This window comes from Dama dama, chromosome 2 (assembly GCF_033118175.1).
Source record: "Dama dama isolate Ldn47 chromosome 2, ASM3311817v1, whole genome shotgun sequence".
NCBI classification, from domain to species: domain Eukaryota; kingdom Metazoa; phylum Chordata; class Mammalia; order Artiodactyla; family Cervidae; genus Dama; species Dama dama.
This window is the reverse complement of record NC_083682.1, coordinates 21,255,625-21,274,460: the sequence shown is the minus strand read 5'-3', so window position 1 is coordinate 21,274,460 and position 18,836 is coordinate 21,255,625. Positions and strand designations below refer to the sequence as shown.

The window sequence follows — 18,836 nt, the reverse complement described above, 5'->3', positions numbered from 1 at the left end:
TCCAATGATTTCTTTAGGTGATAGTAAAGGATGTTAATAATTGGGGGTGTGTAGCACAATCATCCATGGGTTTTCCAGGGGAAAACCCCAGTCTTCCCCAGACCTGTCTCAAGGTAGAATAGCAGGTATTTCTTAGGCTCCACAAAGTGATGGCCAACGATTGACATGAGTTGATGATGGTTTGGTTCTGTTCTGTTTGTTTCTGGAGCGGGGTGGGGGAGTGTGGGGGAGCCTTCAGAACATATATTTAGCTATATATATCAGATAACAGTATAGAGCTTCAAAACCCTAATTTCAAGGTCACTTTCTTTTGGATGAATTTAATCCCATAAGTTTGGGACACTCATTGATTAACGAGTTTCTGTCAAGCCAGTTATACCTCTAAATTGCTTTCAGGATGTACAGCTTATTAAAAACTATTTAATGCATATACTCTTTTGAATAGTGTACTTTACACATCTCATTGTGGTCCATGGTGTTTAATCTATTTTAGAAACTGGATGGCTTCCACAGGGAGCCAGGCCTCGGATATAGACAAGATTTTGGGGTTCTTCAGTGATGGCGCACCCCCCACCAAGAAGCCCAGGTAAGCAAGGGGAGGGAGCCTGAGGAGCAGAGCCGGTCACCCTTGGTGGCGGCTGACGAAAGTAGTGAGCTTCCCTACCTTCCAGTCGGCTTCGCTAATTACTACTGGCCTTCAAGAAGGAAAAAGAAAACACTGGCCTTTGTATAAAAGTCCAACTGTTTTATTTTGCATTCAATTTTTATTTTTATCAAGGTCACAAATGTGTATGATTTTAAGTCAGTTCTTCAAGGCTTGCAGTGCCTCAGCCCTCCTTGGAGCTAATCACTTTCAGCTTTGTCTATGTCTTCTGTTTGCTTCCAGATTTGTAATACTCTGTTTACTGCTGCTTTTTTTAGTTTTTGGTTTTATCTATTTCTAATTATGGAAAATAAGGATTAGGTTTGTTGTCACGAATCCTCCCCTCATAGCTCCCAACACACACACACCCCCAAAGCCTCTCCCCACAACCTCCTCATATGTTTTATATCACAATTTTTGGTTAGATATTTACATTGTATGACTGTATACATAGTATTCATAGCTGAGCCTAACATGTGATGATTACATTTCTTGTCTTTTTTCCCTTCTGTTTATTAAGCGTGTCCATTTTTTTTTTTTGGCTTGCTTTGTTTTCTTTGAGCCTGTTAATTTAAACTCAGACTGTGACGGAAGAGTAAACCTCCTACTCCACTGACCCACGCCAGGGACATACCAGCTTAAAACGGTTCTATGGACTCTTCCCTCTGACAGTCGTGTTCCCGGCCTGCCGCCTTGCAGCTCTGCCATTCCCTTTCCCGTCTCCCCGAGAACTCCTGTCACATCTTCCTGTGTTGCATTCTCTGTTTCCTGGATCGTCCTTTTCAGTGTACACCTTCATTTTGCTGAAAAATGTCTCATCAGCTTCTTTAGTAAGACTGAGAGGAAAAAAGTTTGGGGAGACATTTGACAATGTCTCATTGTACTCTTACCATTGATTTGATGATTTGGCTGAGTAGAAAACTTTAGGTACAGAATCATTTTCCTTAGAGTTGTGAGATCGTTGTCCATCCTCTGCTAACGTCTAAGTGCTCCTGCCAAAATAGCCACTCTGATCTAATTCCCAGTCCTTTGTAACATATGACCTCTTTTTCTTTTCTCATTAGACGCTCATAAGGATGGTTAATTTTTTCTCAGTAGTCTGAAATTTCACCGCAACGTATCTTCATATGAATCTAAGTATCAGGTAGCTCTTTTAAGCAGACTACTGGTGATTTCACTTTGGAGACATTTTCCTGTTTTACTTATTTGATAATTTCCTTTATGGTTCTTTTCTGTTTTCTGTCTTGATAGAACTCTGGTATTTAGACCCTGGACCTTCTGGATGAGGCTCTAATTTTCTTGCAGTTTTCTGTCACTTTTGTTTTTATCAGTCTACTTTCTCAAAGATTTTCTCAGTTGTATCTCCCACCTTATGAATTTTTATTTCTGTTATGTTTTTAATTTCTAAGAAATCTTTTTGTTTGCCCAGTTTTTTTTTTCTCTTTTATAGCATCCTGCTCTGTTTCACAGATGCCATGTTTTAAAAAACCTTTGTGAGAATGTCCCTTTTCCCTTTTCAGTTTTTCTTCTCTTTCCTGTGTTGTCCCTTGTTTTCCCCAGTTCCTCCCTATCTGCTGGCTTGCTTGGATGTAACTCTCATGCTGGGAGTTTGTTCAAGGTAAGGCGACCGTTTCTGCTCCTGTTTAAGAGAAAACACTAAGAAGCCCATTGGAGACTCTGATGAGGGGCTTGGTCGCTGGCAGGCCCCTGTGGGCCTTGTCTCTCCTGTGGGCCATTTTCCCCAAAGGGGACTCCTCCTACCCCCTGACCCAGTAGGGTTGGGGCACAGGTCTGAGGCTGACTGCCCACGCCTGGGAGTCGTCTTTTAGGAGGGGAGGGCAAGGGAAAGTCTCATATTTCTTGTACAGAATTTACACAGCCACCTCCTCAAGCTGGGCCCTGTGTTGTCAGATACAGAAGCCTCTGGTCAAACCTCCCTAGGAGATAGGCCTCCCTTCCTAGAGTTCTAACCACGTCTGACACAGCCTTGCAGTGAGTTGACCCTCTGCCTTCTGTTGTACCCGAGCATCCCCAAGCTTCTACCCAGGGACTCGGCTCTTACTTGACAGGTTCTAAGCTCTGTTGACCTAGTTTGTCTACTACTCCTATTTCCGTTATCTTTTCTGATTTGACTTTTTATGAACATATGCCTTCTTTAAAAATTACTCTTACTTAGTGTTTTAGGAAGAGCTGAAAATGAAACAACTGTTACATTTTACTTTTGTAACCGGAAATGTTAAATTTGGAAAAATCATACCTCACATCTATAATGTCTGAGGTAAACAATTCAAATAGTACAGCACATTCAAGTTCAAAGCAAAAGTCCTTGTTCTCCCCAACCCCCAGAGTTAACCACTATGTACAGTTCTTATAAATCCTTCTAGAAATTTTCTTAAGTATATGTTTCTGTCTGCTTCACTTCCTTGAGCCCCTTGAACTGAAGCACACTTTTCATTGTTTGCTTCTAACCTCTATTATCAGTCTTCCCCAACAGACAAAGCTTTTGCAGTCAAGGACTCCATTGTGTGTGTGGTGCTTGATGAGTTTTTCATGAAGTTGGGAGTAGGGAAGGCAGTTCTAGAGGTAGAAAACCAGGTTTCAAAACCAGGTTTCTCAAGGCTAAAAGCCCTGTTCCTTTCTTGCGTTAATGCCAGCATACAGATCCTTTTTCTGTTCATTTTATCATTTGGACAAAAGGCTGAGAAGGGCAGTTTCTTAAGAAAACACATGCCATCAGCAAAAACTAAAGTGCATAAACATATTTCAAACAGGTTTTATTAATAATACAGTTTCAGGATGAAGGGGCGTGGAGAAACAAAACATAAAACCTTGCACCTGTGCTGTCTCACACAGAAGTCAGGATAGAACGCAGTGCTTATCACGGGAAGAAAGGAATGTTTTCCACCTTGCGTCATGTCCGTTGAATAGTTATTTCTTTATTTAGGTCTGTAAGGCTCTTGTGTTTTCGGAATTCTCTTGGCCACTATTTCATTTTATGCCTGAGGATGTCTAGAACAAAACCAAAGGCAAATTTGTTCCCATATTTGACTATCTCATGCTCAACTTTAGTCATGCCCATTTTCATCTTAATGTTCTCAAATTTGAGGCTTAAATTTGTATTGGCTTTTCTTTTGTCTCCTGTTTTACATTTCTCAACGGTAGGAATTTCATGTTGGAGAGGGTTCTTTTCTCTCTGGAGTCCAAATCAAACATGTCTTTTTGAAATGTATGCTGATTTAAAATATAGTTTAGTTATCAGAACTCAGCTGAGCTGTGATAATCAGACCGTTAGTGGGTTTTCTTAGGTTGTGGGGATTACAAAAGAGAAGATTGATCTCATCAGGCTCTTGAGGATTCCCACAGTAGGATTTTTACTCTGTTTTTCAGCAAACACTGGCCTGGTACTCTGGTCTTTTTGCTCACTCTACTTTGTAAAGGCATTAGACCTATGCTTGTCATCTTTGCGTCTGCAAGAGGGGAGCTGAAAACCGTGGCTTAAGATGGTCTTGCTCTGTGCCTCGTGTCTTTGGGTGTTCCCAGTTGTCTCATTCGTTTGACCCTTTCAGGAAGCTGCTCCCAAGCCTGAAAACTAAGAAGCCTCGGGAGCTCGTGCTGGTGATTGGGACAGGCATCAGTGCTGCGGTCGCACCCCAGGTCCCAGCCCTGAAGTCCTGGAAGGGGTTGATTCAAGCCTTACTGGATGCAGCCATAGATTTTGATCTTCTAGAAGATGAGGAGAGCAAAAAATTTCAGAAGTGTCTCCATGAAGACAAGAACCTTGTCCATGTTGCCCATGACCTCATCCAGAAACTATCTCCCGTGAGTACTCTGTATGCCTTGGTATTTGATCTTCCCTAAAATAGGACACGTGTGCTAAATGCAATAAGGATGTTCGTTTCTGGTTTGTAAATTTGTTTAACATTTGGCTCTTCTCCAAAATGTCTGTCCACGGACCTGATTAGGGTAGTTACCTTGACCCCATTTCAGTGTGGGGATGGGAGTGGTAATGATGATAATGTTTTGTTGAAGCCTTTATATATACAAAGTGAGGCCACTGTCCCATTATTGCTGTTTTAAATTTACTTTTTCTATAGTAGTAGTATACTCACTACTATAAAAGCTGTGTTCCCTGGCATCCATGTCTTTTAGAGAACCGCAGGACGATCAGAGATAGTTCTTATTTTGTGGATGAAGCCGTGCCAGTTTTTAATGTTTCTTTTAAAGGCAGTCATTCATTCATTCATTCATTCATTCATTCATATATATATAGAGAGAGAGAGACAGAGAGAGAGTCATGGTTTGTCAGACGGAGCTGGAAATCAGTTCCTGAATGATATAAGGGCCTTCTTGTCTTGCTTTGTTTTAAAAATGTTTTAAGAATCAGGATTCACTTAAGATATATTTGGATATAATAGAGTAGCCAAAGCATGTTTTAAAGTTTGGTAAATTAAGTGCACCTTGGAAAAAAATATAATTCTTAACTCCTTTAAAAGTCAGTTATCCCCATTGCTTTTTGCCCTTACGCCCTAGGGCCTATAGAAAAGATGTGCCATCAGGTGTTAGCCTGAAAGGCATTTAAAAGTCATTCCCTTCTGGTTCCTGACTCATTCAGAAACTTAGGGCCTGTTACTTCCTCTTTTCATTTCATTGTCCTTAATTGAAATAAAATGTTACTTACCTAGAACAGTATAAAGAATTAATAGACTTTAAGAGTTCTTGGTACCTCTACCTCATACCATATACAAAAATTAACTCAGTAGATTAAAGACCTAAATGTTAAGAGTTAAAAGATATAAAACTTTTAGAAGAAAATATAGTTTTAAAGCATCATGACCTTGGATCTGGCAGTAGTTTTTTAATTGTGACACCAAAAGCCTAAGAAACAAAAGAAAAAATAGGTAAACTGCACTTCGTCAAAGTTACAAAAGCTATTAGGCTCACCAAACATTATCAGGAAAGTGAGAAGACAGCCCCCAGAATGGGAGACAATGTAAACAACTCATGTGTCTGGTAACAGTGTGGTATCCAGAATATAGAGAGAACTTAATAATGCAAAGAATCCAATTTAAAAAAAAATTGTTTTAAACACAGTTTATTTACAGTGTTCTATACAGTTTCTGGTGTATAACAAAATGATTCAGTTGTACATATATTCTTTTTCATATTCTTTTCCACTATAGTTTATTACAAGAATATTGAATATAGTTCCCTCTACTATACAGTAGGATCTTTTTTTTTTTTTAACAGTAGGATCTTATTTGTCTGTCTTATATGTACTAACTTGTATCTGGTAATGCCAAACTCCCATAACGGTAAGTTTGCTTTCTATGTCTGTGAGCCTGTTTCTGTTTTAGAAATAAATTCATTTGTATAATTTTTTAGATTGCATCTGTGTTACCATATGATATTTGTCTTCTATATGATATTTGTCTTTATCGTATGATATTTGTCTAAGTAAGTCTGACTTACTTAGTATGATAATCTCTATATCCATGTTGCTGCAAACGACATTATTTCATTCTTTTTTATGGCTGGATAGTATTCCATTGTATGTATGTATATACTGTATCTTCTTTACCCATTCACCTGTCAGTGGACATTTAGGTTGCTTCCATGTCTTGGCTATTGTAAATTGTACCACTGTGAACGTAGAGGTGTGTGTAATTTTTTGAATTAGAGTTTTCTCCAGATATATACCCAGGAGTAGGATTGCTGGATCACATGGTAACTCTATTTAAGGAACCTCTATACTGTTTTCCATAGTGGCTGTACCAATTTAAATTTCCACCAACAGTGTAGGAAGGCTCCCTTTTCTCCACACCCTCTCTGGCATTTAAAATCAGTTTTTAAATGGCAAAGGATTTGAATAGACATTTCTTCAAGGAAGATATACAAATAGCCAATAAGTACATGAAAAGATGCTTGACATCATTAGTCATTGGAAAAACACAGATCAAAAACCAAGTCAGGGGCTTCTGTGACATGGTCCAGTGGTTAAGAATCCACCTTCCAATGCAGGCGACGTGGGTTCAATCCCTGGTCAGGGTACTAAGATCCCATGTGCCATGGGGCAGCTAAGCCCTCACACCACAACTAGAGAAGCCCCCATGCACCTCAGTGGAGACCCAGTGCAGTCAAAAAAACCCGTACCCCTTCATACTGGGATAGCTAGAATCAGTCGGATCGTAAATGTTGGCGAGGCTCTGGAGAAATTGGCACCCTCATTGCTGGGATTGTGAAACTGTACAGACAAGGTGGGAAACAGTCTGGCCATTTCTCAAATAAATACAGAGTTGTCATGTGACCCAGCAGGTCCATTTGCATATGCGTACATATCTACACACCCAAGAGGAATGAAAGCATCTGTCCATGCCAAAACCTTATAAATAAATGTTTATAGCATTATTCATAATGGACAGAAGGTGAAAATAGTGCAGCTGTCCATCTGCTGTCAAATAAACAAAATGTGACATTCTTGCAGTGGACTATTACTTGCTAGTAAAAAGGAATCAAATTACTGATACATGGTGCAATGTGAGTGAACCTTTAAAATATTATGCTGAGACAAATGGATAAGAAAGCTATGGTACATATACACAATGGAATATTACTCAGCCATTAAAAAGAATACGTTTGAATCAATTCTAATGAGATGGATGAAACTGGAGCCCATTATACAGAGTGAAGTAAGCCAGAAAGATAAATACCAATACAGTATACTAATGCATATATATGGAATTTTAAAAGATGGTAACAATAACCCTATATGCAGGACAGAAAAAGACACAGATGTATAGAACAGACTTTTGGACTCTCTGGGAGAAGGCGAGGGTGGGATGATCTGAGAGAATAGCATTGAAACATGTATATTTTCAAGGGTGAAACAGATTGCCAGTCCAGGTTGGATGCATGAAACAAGTGTTCGGGGCTGGTGCACTGGGAAGACCCAGAGGGATGGGATGGGGAGGGAGGCGGGAGGGGGGATCAGGATAGGGAACACATGTAAATCCATGGCTGATTCATGTCAATGTATGGCAAAAACCACTACAATATTGTAAAGGAATTAGCCTCCAACTAATAAAAATAAATGGAAAAAAAAAACCTAAAAATAAATAAATAAAATATTATGCTGAGTGGAAGACAGTCACAGAAGACCACATGTTAGAAGATTCCAATCATATGAAGTGTCCAGACCAGGGAAATTTGTAAGAGCAGAAAGCAGCCTAGTAGTGGCCTAGGACTGGAGCAAGTAGCGGGGGTTGGTGGGCAGGAGGCGAGACTTCCAGGGTACAGGCTTTCTTCTTGAGACGGTGAAGATCTTCTAAAATTGACTGTGGTAGGGAGTTCCCTGGCGGCCTGGTGATTAGATTTTGGGCTTTCACTGCTGCAGCTGGGTTCAGTCCCTGATTGGGGAACTGAGAATCCCGCAAGCCACATGATATATGGCCAAAAAAAAAATGACTGTGATGACAGTTGCACATGTTTGTGGATCTACAGATAACCACTCAGCTGTGCACTTCAAATAAGTGAATTGTATGTGAACTGTATCTCCATAGAACCGTTAAAGGTAAAAGGATGAGAAAATTATGATTTGAACACTAGTCAGTGAAAGTGAGAGTGACTGTGTTAATACCTGACAAGTGCACTTGAGACAGAAGAAAGCATACGTAATTTTTTAATGTTAAAAAGATATGAACTTTTCATATAAAATGGTAATTAAAAATTATACAGCCCCCAAATATAAGGGAAAAGTATTAAAGAAGTATGTCAGCCAGTCAATTAAAATGTTGTCAGTGAGAACCTGCTGTGTAGCTGAGAGAACCCTGCTCGGTGCTCTGTGGTGACCGAAGTGAAGTGTCAGTCGCTCAGTCGTGTCTGACTGTGACCCCACAGACTAGCCCGCCAGGCTCCTCTGTCCATGGGATTCTCCAGGCAAGAATACTGGAGTGGATTGCCATTTCCTTCTCCAGAGGATTGTCCCAGCCCAGAGATGGAATCTGGGTCTCCTGCATCGCAGGCAGATTCTTTACTATCTGAGCCACCTGGAAAGCCCTAAATGGGAAGGAAGTCCAAAAAAAGACGGGATATGTGTGTACATATAACTGATTGACTTTACTATACAGTAGAACCTAACACAACATTGTAAAGCAACTGTACTCCCAATAAAAATTAAATAGATAGCAATAAAAATGTTGTCTTTCTAGGGGGAAAAGAAAGCTCATGAGGACAAAGAATGCTGTATTATGTATTAGTCCAGGAAGACTTGGTAGCATGGACTTGTCTGCCATGACGCTTGTCTGTTGGAGTGGTCTTCAGAGAGTAGAAGTATGACCTTGTTAGTTGGGTTAGTTACGACTGAAAGTAATGAGGGAACTTAAAGTCAGTGTCAGTGTATACTAACCAAGTCATGGACTGGACTGAACGATTATCTCTGGATGAAGATTTATCACTCACCTTAAAGTGTAATTGTCAGTTCCAACAGAGCAGCAATTTTCAAACTTTTTGGTCTCAAGACCCTGTTATACTCCTAAAAATAATTGAGAATCTCAAACAGCTTTTGTTTCTGTGGGTTATATCTCTTTCATATTCACTATTAGAAATAAAAACGGAGAAATTGAAAAAATAGTAAATTCTCTTAAAAATAATAAACCCGTTACATGTTAACATAAATAACATGTTTATGAAACACAACTATATTTTTCAAAACAAAAATAAATTAGTGAAAAAGAATAATAAATTAGTGAGAATAGTGGTATTGTTTCATATTTTGCAAATCTCTTCAGTGTTTGGCCTAATAGAAAACAGACCCTCACATCTGCTTTATGTAGTCAGTTTGGTGTGTTTGTGGGGTTTTGGTATAACTGTATGAAAAAAGTGAGGTCTCACAGGTACACACTTGGAAAAAAGGAAAGTATTTTAATACGCTTTTTGGATAACCATAGATATTCGCTGTTGATACTACACCAAAATTTTGTAAGTGATGGCTTCCTGGAGATAAGTAGCCATAAGGAATCTGAAAGTCAGATTATAGCCATGTCAGTGGTGATATAGAATCTGAACTTCCCTTACTCTGATGTGTTAATGATCCATCTTGCATTTAGAAGAATCTTCTTATTCTAGAGTTTGACCCATTTCATTATAACATACAAAAAAATGCATCCTTTAAAATCACTGCCAGTCCCATCACAAAGATATTTGGAAGCTGTCATGCTCATGGTGGCAGGTAAACATTTTTTAGAAATCTGATTCTCACTGGAAAGCTCAGCTTTTGTGTTTGGCAGCAATAGCAGCAGTCATTGGGTTGTTTCTCCTCAAAATGACAGGCTCACTTCATTTATTTTTGCAAAAATGGTCAGAATACTCAAATCTGAATAATCATAGTTTGTCTACCAGTCATTCTTTTAGGTAAAAATGCGATTTGATGACAAAAGGTGGCTAGTTCAGCTTAAAACTCAAAATAGTCACCAACGTTTTGCCTCAAGACCCACATCAGACTCCAGTCTGCAAGTGAAGTGCTTCATGTGTATTTCTGTTCTTTACACAGAATATTAGGAGGACATGTACTCAAGGGTCCGTGTTTAATACAATTAATAGTGTTTACTGATTTATTAAGGGGTTCTTAAGTGAAACTGGCATTCTTCTCTTACTCTAAGTCTTTGGTAATGAAGAACACTGTGATGACTGGCAAGCTGGGTTCCCTGAGTCCTGAGTCACACCACGACACCAGCAGTTCTTCCTTTCATTGCTTTTGTGAAAGTGAAAGTCGCTCAGTTGCGTCCGACTCTTTGCCACCCGTCCATGGAATTCTCCAGGCCAGAATACTGGAGTGGGTATTTCCCTTCTCCAGGGGATCATCCCAACCCAGGGATTGAACCCAGGTCTCCCGCATTGCAGGTGGATTCTTTACCAGCTGAGCCACAAGGGAAGCCCGTTGCTTTTGTACCATCAGTGCAAATATCAACATGCTCTTAAAAGACAAATATCGCCTTCATGTTGTTATGAAAATAATTTTGACTTTACAGACTTCTTAAGGAATCTTAGGGATCCACAGGATCCATGGGCCGCATCTTGAAAACCAATCCAATAGGAGATATGTACGAAACACACACACAACGCATTTGGGGAAATATGAACATGAGTACTTGCTATTCAGGAATTGGTATTATTGCATTTTTTAAGTTGTGATAGTGGTAGTGCAGACTTTTTTATATGTCAGCAGAAATCCTTATCTTTTAGGAAACTGTTGAAGTATCTGAATGATATGATGCTTGGAAAAATTTCAGTGAAGGGGACTAGGTTATGGTGAAGGGAGTTTAGGTTAAGCAGGATTGGCCATGGGTGATGATTGTTGAAATTGGATGATGGTTATGGGGGAGGTGTATCGTACTCTCTCTCTTTTTTTTTTTACTTTTGTGTGTCTTTGAGAATGTCCTTTTTTGGATTTTGGAGTTTTTTGTTTGTTTGTTTTTTTAAGAATCTTAACAAACAATAGTAATATGACAAGGCAAAACAGCCCATCCACTGAGCCAGTTTCTTACAGTAGGGAAATGACATTGCAAAGACCTTGGATTTCAGGAGCAGAAAGACTGTCATTTAAAGGCACCGGGACCCTGGGCACATCATTTAACATCTCAGAATCTATTTTTGCTCCTGTAAAGCTGGAATGATGTTACTTATCCCACTTGAAAAATAAGTGAGAACATTTTCTGTATGTGAAGTGTCTGGTACATACTATAACGCACAGTAAATGTTAATAACCTTTTTGTGTTGTTTTTTTTTACTGTCTGGGATCGGAAGGATGAGAGTTACAGGGTAGGAGGAAATGAAGCAACCTTGGATGCAGTCCATTGTTTTAAATGAGTGAGAAAATGTCCATAAATGTGTATGGGAGTTTGGCATTTCCTTTTGACCAGGGAACCTCCTTATTTGTTTTCATTCCTTTGTCTTTACTTAGGCCACTGGTGGGAAATTGAGTTCTAGGGTCACCTGTTTGAAGAGAGAAGAGATTGACGGCAAGTCTGAGGGAATTGATGCTGCTCCAATAGCTGCTTCCTTCCTCTCTGTGTTGAGATGCAAAATGTAATAACCGAAAGAAGTAGGACCCAAAGATAGTCAGCTAAGATATGTGACTCATGCTTTTTATTTCCAGGCTTTGACCTTCTGTATTTATTTTCTTAGAAGCAAGGAAGTATATCCATGCCCATGCTTACCTGATTGTATACCCAGGTGTTTCTGTCTGTGTGCATAATGATTAAATTGGTGCTGGATGACCTTGTTGTTTAACTGTGTGTGTGTGTGTGTGTGTGTGTGTGTGTGTGTATGCACGCACATGCATCAGAGTACAAAATGAAGGTATAAGAGACGACAAGGCAGTTCTTAAAGTCACTGTATTTACTTTTAAACATAACCTGGTTTTCTGAACGGGTACTGTTTACACGGATTGCAGAAATCAAAATGACGAAAAAGGTTTAACATCCATCATGGCATCTCACTCGCATCCACAGCTTTGTCCAATTCCTCTCCCCAAACTTGCCTTCTGTGGGTCCCCACTGTCTTGAGGATCATTCCAGTGTTTCTTTCTGTGAAAATACGCAAATAGGATTCTATTTATTCTTACCTCACTGCTTCCACCCCCATGTCAACAGGTAGCACTCTAGACATACAGATCTGCACTTGTTTGTTCTTCCTAACAGTATATCCTGGGTCTTTCCATACCAGTTTCCTGTATATGGATACTTGGCTTGTTTCCAGTCTTTTACTGTCACAGATAACACAGCAGTGATAATGTTGCATAAGTCATTTTATTTGTTTGTAATTACATCTGTGGGATATATTCTCAGAAATGAAATTGTAAGATTGTAGGATAAATGGATTGCAATTTTGATAGACATTAAAGGGGCATTGTATTTTTGATAACAAATTGAGAAAAGTGCATGACATTCATTAGTAGTTGACTTGGGACTTCCCTGGTAGTTCAGACGGTAAAGAATCTGCCTGCAATGCAGGAGATCCCCATTCTGTCCCCTGGAGAAGGGAATGGCTACCCGCTCCAGTATTCTTGTCTGGAGAATTCCATGGACAGAGGAGCCTCGCAGGCTACAGACCATGGGGTCACAGAGTCAGACATGACTGAGCGACTAATGCTTTCACTTTCCCTTGTACATAGTAGAATTCAGTAACTAGAGTTTATTTCTGATCAGGTCATTAATTCTTATAGAGTTCCCAGTTGGTTGTTCATGGGCTGCTAATATGTAATACTTTATGCCATGATATAAAAGAATGAGCAAAAGCTGAAAAACGTGACACATAAAGAGAATGAGCACAAGTTGAAAAATGTGACACACGTCCTTAGCTGCATAAATTGTGGGCTCTACCATCCAGTTAGCCCTGGAAAGGAGGCTGAGCCTCTGACAACAGGGTCAGGGTAGATGCAACATACAGTGATCAGCAGAACCAGATAAACTCCTGGGTGTGTCATCACCAGGCAGAGGTGCAGTTCACTTTTGTGCTCTCATTTTTCTCCTGTGAAAGTAATTTACCCTGTATTTGGCAGATACAATGAAAAAATGGGTGATTTTTATAAAACACTTTGAAAAATAAGAGGTACATTTGACAAATTGAAGTATGTTTTATGAATCTGTTTACCTGGTTCCATGGAACCAGATCTTTATTGGAGCACAGTGCTATTGGGACAGTATACAGGTGAAGCCAGGAAGGTAAGGGGGCTGCTTTGAGGATTAGCAGAAGGGTATTGCTGTCTGCTATCTAGCAGCTAGCTGCAGTTACTTGGAGTTTGAAGGGGGAATAATGGGGCCTTTAAGAACTTATTCTCTGTTTAGATGTTATCTAAGGAATGGTGTTGCAGGAATAAGATACAGATCAGATATTTATTATAGCATATTACATAGCTACTTCCCTGTTTCAGATTCCTTTGGCCCCGGGGATTACTTGGTCTTTTAAGTTAGAAAGCCAGCTTCTCACTTGAGATTGATACTGTTTCCTCACTAGTCCTCAGAGATTTTACATGTATTCAAAACAAAGCTGGGAAAGCAGTTATTTAAATGAGCCATATGGTAAGAAATAAGGAATCTGTTCAGAACTGATTAGTGTTTGGTATTTTTACCAGTTGCAAAATGCAGGATTTTGGAAACCTTTTATCGTATAATAAATATTCTTCCTGAAAGACTTGTAAACAAGCTGCTGGATTATACCAGGGAAAAACAGGCGTGGAGAAGTTAAACCACTTGTCCTGTATCCATCAGCATCTGTAAAAAGCACCTGGGATTAGAAAAAGACACATTAAGCCACTTGGAGAGCTTCTAGTGGTTATTCCCCAGGAAAGGGAAGTTTAACAGAGAGTGTTGTCTTCTGACCCGAGGCCTGTTTAAAGGGTGGTTGGTGCTCTGTCTTCCACCTCCGCTTTCCTCTAGTCTGTTCGCAGTCACCTCTCCTAGCCATGCCCACTGTCTTCATTCATAAATATGCCTATTTACAGAGGCTTTACATATGCTTCTTGGCATATGATGTAATAGTCTGGGTCACTTGACAGAGACTGAGTGTTGTGTTGGCACTTGGCATGTATCCTATCCACCCTGCAAGGGAGACAAGTATTTTACCTGTAAGTGCAAAGTACTTGTCAAAAAGTTGCTATTATTTAATGAAAACAAATGACCTACCAAAACGCCTGGAACTAACTTTTCCCTTTTATATCCCTCCCCAGCGTACTAGTAATGTCCGATCCACATTTTTCAAGGACTGTTTATATGAAGTATTTGATGACTTGGAGTCAAAGATGGAAGATTCTGGAAAGCAGCTACTTCAGTCAGTTCTCCACCTGATGGAAAACGGAGCGCTGGTGTTAACTACAAACTTTGACAATCTCCTGGAGCTGTATGCGGCAGATCAGGGCAAACAGCTGGAATCCCTTGACCTTACTGATGAGAAGAAGGTAAACAAGAAAGGGTTAGGTAAACAAGAAAGGGTTAGCTTGTCTCTTCTTCAGGCCAGCAGATTGAATCCTCATCAGAAGTAACTGTTTTCTGGTTGGGATGTTGTATAGCACTCTGTTCATGGAAAGGTAGAGAGGGAGACTCTTATCCCTGGTTGGATTTGTGCTTTTTGAGATTAAATCAGTGTACAGTAAAAAGCACAGATCTTAAAAGTATTCAGTTCTGTGAGTTTAGACAGTTTCACCCAATTTTAAAGCAGGATTATAAGAAGCCATTTGAACTGTAAGATGTAAATTATTAACACTTGATAATATCAGGTGGGTGTGGTATTGATTTAGTTTCTCTGTTAGGACAGATTCTTCTTGGCATCTGTTGGAAATGTACAAAAACTACTTTCTGATGTCTGACAATCAAGTTTCAGGCCAAGTGACAGCTGGATGAGGTTAATATTTAAAGGATACGTCAGCAGACTTTTCTTTTATGTAGCCCCTATTATATCTAAGTCATCTCTCATAGTAATGAAATTATAGATGTCCACTTGTGTCATCTAATGAGAGAAGGCTTATATTACAATGGTCGCCAAAGCTTGCAATTGGAAATCTAGCATGAATAGGAGAGCCTATAGATGACATCATTAAATTGATTGATGAAATACACTGAAGCCATGAAAAGGAAAATGTTTTCATTGCCATAAAAAGATGTCAGAGATTTAATGATTGAAGGGGAGAAAAAAAAAGGATTATAAATGTCCACTGGGTCTCATTTGTCCTGCCCTGCAGATTTTGTAATTTTACTTGTATACTTTGTTTTCCTGGGAACCTGCCTTTGTGTCCCACTTAGAGCCCATCTAGGTAGAGTTGGGACAAACCAATGATTTCCCCCACTGGCACTCATGGTCATAGCACTGCCCTGGCCAGAGCAGGGCTGTAATACCAGTCTTGTGGTTTTGCTGGCCTTGAAGTCAGGTTGTAAAAGGAAATCCAGTTCAGAGAAATGGTGCTGTGAGGACTGGTTTTGTCTGGCTGGAGTGTTTTCTTCCTGCCGCCCCCATGCTTTGTATGGCCTGCTCCTTCTTCACCTGTAAGACTCCACTTGTGAATCACTTCCTCCGAGAAGTCTTCTCTGATCACCCTAATTTAAAAGGGACCCACCCTTATTTTTGGATTCAGTTTTTCAATGGAGTTTGTGTTGTAACTTTCCATTTTCATCTTGGTTTGTTGTCTGCCCTAGAAGAATAGCACCTTTATTTGGACAGGGACCATGTCAGCCCTTCTTACCCTGATGCCTAAGAAAGTATTTGGCACATACTAGTAGGTGGTCAGTAAATATCTTGTGAATGAATAAACGATTGAATGAAATTTAAAAATGAATGGCAAGAAACAACTTCCATCCTGTTTCTGACATAATCTCTGAAGATCATGACCAGCATCAGACACATAAGGGTCTTTTTTAAGTTAAGGATTTCCTGGACTTCCCTGGTGGTCCAGTGGTTAAGAACCCACGCTTTCATCACAGAGAGCACAGGTTCAATCCCTGGTAAGGGGACTAAGATCCCACATGCTGCGAGGCGCAGCCAAAAAATAAAGTTAAGGATATCTATCAGACTTGAAATTTTCCTTCTCATTTTCATCCCGGAGTCGCAAGCTTTGCTTTTGTAGTTAGTCCACATTAGGGGCAGTATTGAAGTTAAAGGGTTAAAGCCACTGACTGGTAGTCAGAATAGAGCCTAGTAATACTTGTGATTCTAAATCTCTATGCCTCTTTCTTCCCTAATCCATACCTTATTTCTCTAGAGTGTTATAAAAACAAATTTATAGTGTCTCAAGTCCTTGGGAAAATGGAAACCATGGGACGTGGTTGGTTCTTACCATTGGAATCTAAGTGGTCGTTCTTCCTTGGTGGCCTCTTAGGTAACTCACAGGTGACTGAAGTGATTCTTTTACTACTTATCAATTGCTGCACAAGAAATCACCCTGAAAACTTTGGGGTTTAAAACACCACTTTATTTGCCCTTGATAATGTGAAGTTGCCACCTGAGCTGGACTAATGGGCTCCGCTGGGCCATTCTGCTGGTTTCGCAGGCAACCCACATGACTGTGGCCAGACTGGGTGGTGTGAGAGAACCTTGCTTGTGTGTCTGTTGGTGCGGGCTGTTGGCTGGGCCGTCAGACTTCTTCACATGGTAGCTGCGTTCCAAAAGCAGCAAAAGGGAAAGAAGGCACATGTGCCAACGTTTCCCAGCTGCTTCTCCTGTTTGCTCATGCCCCATTCTCTAAAGCCAACCACATGGTCCCGCCTGGAGTAAGTGTGAGAGGGGACTAGACCAGGCAGTCGTTACAAGGCTTGACGTCTTGGGGGTCCTTACTGAAAGGGCCGTCCGTGGCTGTCACATGGGTCATCAGTGGAAAGAGCCCCTGTGGTTTCTGCAGATGATGACAAACTCTGATTTTTGACTGTTTCTTTGCAAGAGAAATTATCAGACTTGCCATCCTTCCTGACTGTCATGCCTGAAGTACAGAGGCCACATCGAGTGGCCACACTCTTGCCCTTGCCCTTTGATATCCTGGAGCTGGAGAGTTGTGTCAGAAGCCTGGTTGTCAAAAGACTGTCTTGCCCACTGGGGCCTTGAAGCAGGTGCTCGGCCCTGCCCCCCGTGTTAAGCTGTGTTTATGTTGTGCAGGTCCTTGAGTGGGCTCAGGAGAAGCGGAAGCTGAGCGTCTTACACATCCATGGGGTCTACACCAACCCGAGTGGCATTGTCCTTCACCCAGCTGGTTATCAGAATGTGCTCAGGAATACTGAAGTTATGGTAAGTGGTGCTGACCTAACTGCTCTCGGGAAAGCCTTCCTGGGAGCCTTCGGAACACACCACTGAGCTTCCAGGCTTAACAGTTCCTTTTCATCAGTTAAAATTGGAAGGCCAAGCATTCTTTCCTGTGCTTCTTAGCTTGTGGATGTGTATGCCGTCTTGGGAAATGTCAGACATCTCTTCAGGCCCTGTGGTTTTACTTTGTTCTTGATTGACAGCCTGCAGATGGCATTGTTCACTGGTGTCAGCTTCACATACAAAGAATGTACATTTGTGTTCATCATTTGGTGTATATGGTAATATCTTCCCAGTGACACAGCGGTAAAGAATCTGCCAGTGCAAGGAACACAGGAGACACAGGTTCGATCCCTGGGTCGGGAAAATCCCCTGGAGTAGGAAATGGCAACCCACTCCAGTATTCTTGCCTGGGAAATCCCATGGAGAGAGGAGCCTGGGTTCCCGAAGAGTCGGCACGATTGAGCCGCTGAGCACTCACAGACATACATACACGGTGTCAGTAACCAGGGCTATGCCAGGGCTAACTTGTGCAGTTTTTCACTGACCAATTACTACTAGAGCATACATTCTAAAGAGTTTTTATATAAATGGTGGTGGCTTTGTATTGAATCACCATACTTATTCACTTATCGAGCACTGGAAAAAATTTTTTAAAATTTGAATAGGGTAATAAAATGGAGGCTTTGTGAAAAAAGACCCAGAAAATGTGATGTTTTCTAAAGCCCAAGGGGACTTTTTGTCACCTGTTCTTTCTCTCACATCTGTTACAGCTTTATCTATAACTGACACTGAGTGATCCCTTAAGCAAAATCATTTCTAATACTTTATACATATGTAGTGTGTGTGATTTATATGTACATACATGTGTGTATAAATGTGTACACACAGGGACGTCCCTGGCAGTTCAGTGGTTAAGACTTTGCCTTCCAATGCAGGGGTTCAGGTTCCATCCCTGGTGGAGAATCTAAGATCCCACATGCCTTGTGGCTAAAAACACAAAACATAAAACAGAAACAATGTTGTAACAAATTCAATACAAGACTTTAAAAATGGTCCATATCAAAACAATCTTTAAAAAATGTCTTAAAAGTATATACACACATGTACATGAAAAAATATATACACAGATGTACATTAGTGTTCTAAGGGTCAGGTTTTCTTTGAGCAGCTCTGGTGATGGAATTCTCTGGTTATTCTTGGCTCAGTCTGTAAAGCCGAAAAAGTAGATAGAGTCAAGAAAATGGAAAGAGTAAGATACATTGAAGACTACTGATTGCCTTAATGGCCTCTGGGCACACAGATCTAAAAAATAAACTGTGAGATATAGACCAGTGAGACCCTGAATAGAGACCCTGCAGGAGAATGCCAGGTAAAGATACAATTTTAGAATAGTCACCAAGTTACAGCAGTAAACAGT

The 18,836-nt window shown here is 40.4% G+C and overlaps 1 protein-coding gene across 5 annotated transcripts in view; it reads left to right on the top strand.

The window, feature by feature from the left end:
* FAM118B (family with sequence similarity 118 member B) overlaps window positions 1-18,836 on the top strand; it is a 45,691-nt gene that overhangs the window by 21,020 nt on the left and 5,835 nt on the right. For all 5 annotated transcript variants that reach the window (XM_061166981.1, XM_061166944.1, XM_061166963.1 and 2 more), the window contains 4 exons: window positions 494-586; window positions 4,210-4,462; window positions 14,364-14,591; window positions 17,273-17,401. In XM_061166981.1, coding sequence (XP_061022964.1) covers window positions 501-586; window positions 4,210-4,462; window positions 14,364-14,591; window positions 17,273-17,401 — 696 coding nt within the window. In that variant the 5' untranslated portion in view covers window positions 494-500. The remainder of the gene's footprint in view (window positions 1-493; window positions 587-4,209; window positions 4,463-14,363; window positions 14,592-17,272; window positions 17,402-18,836) is intronic.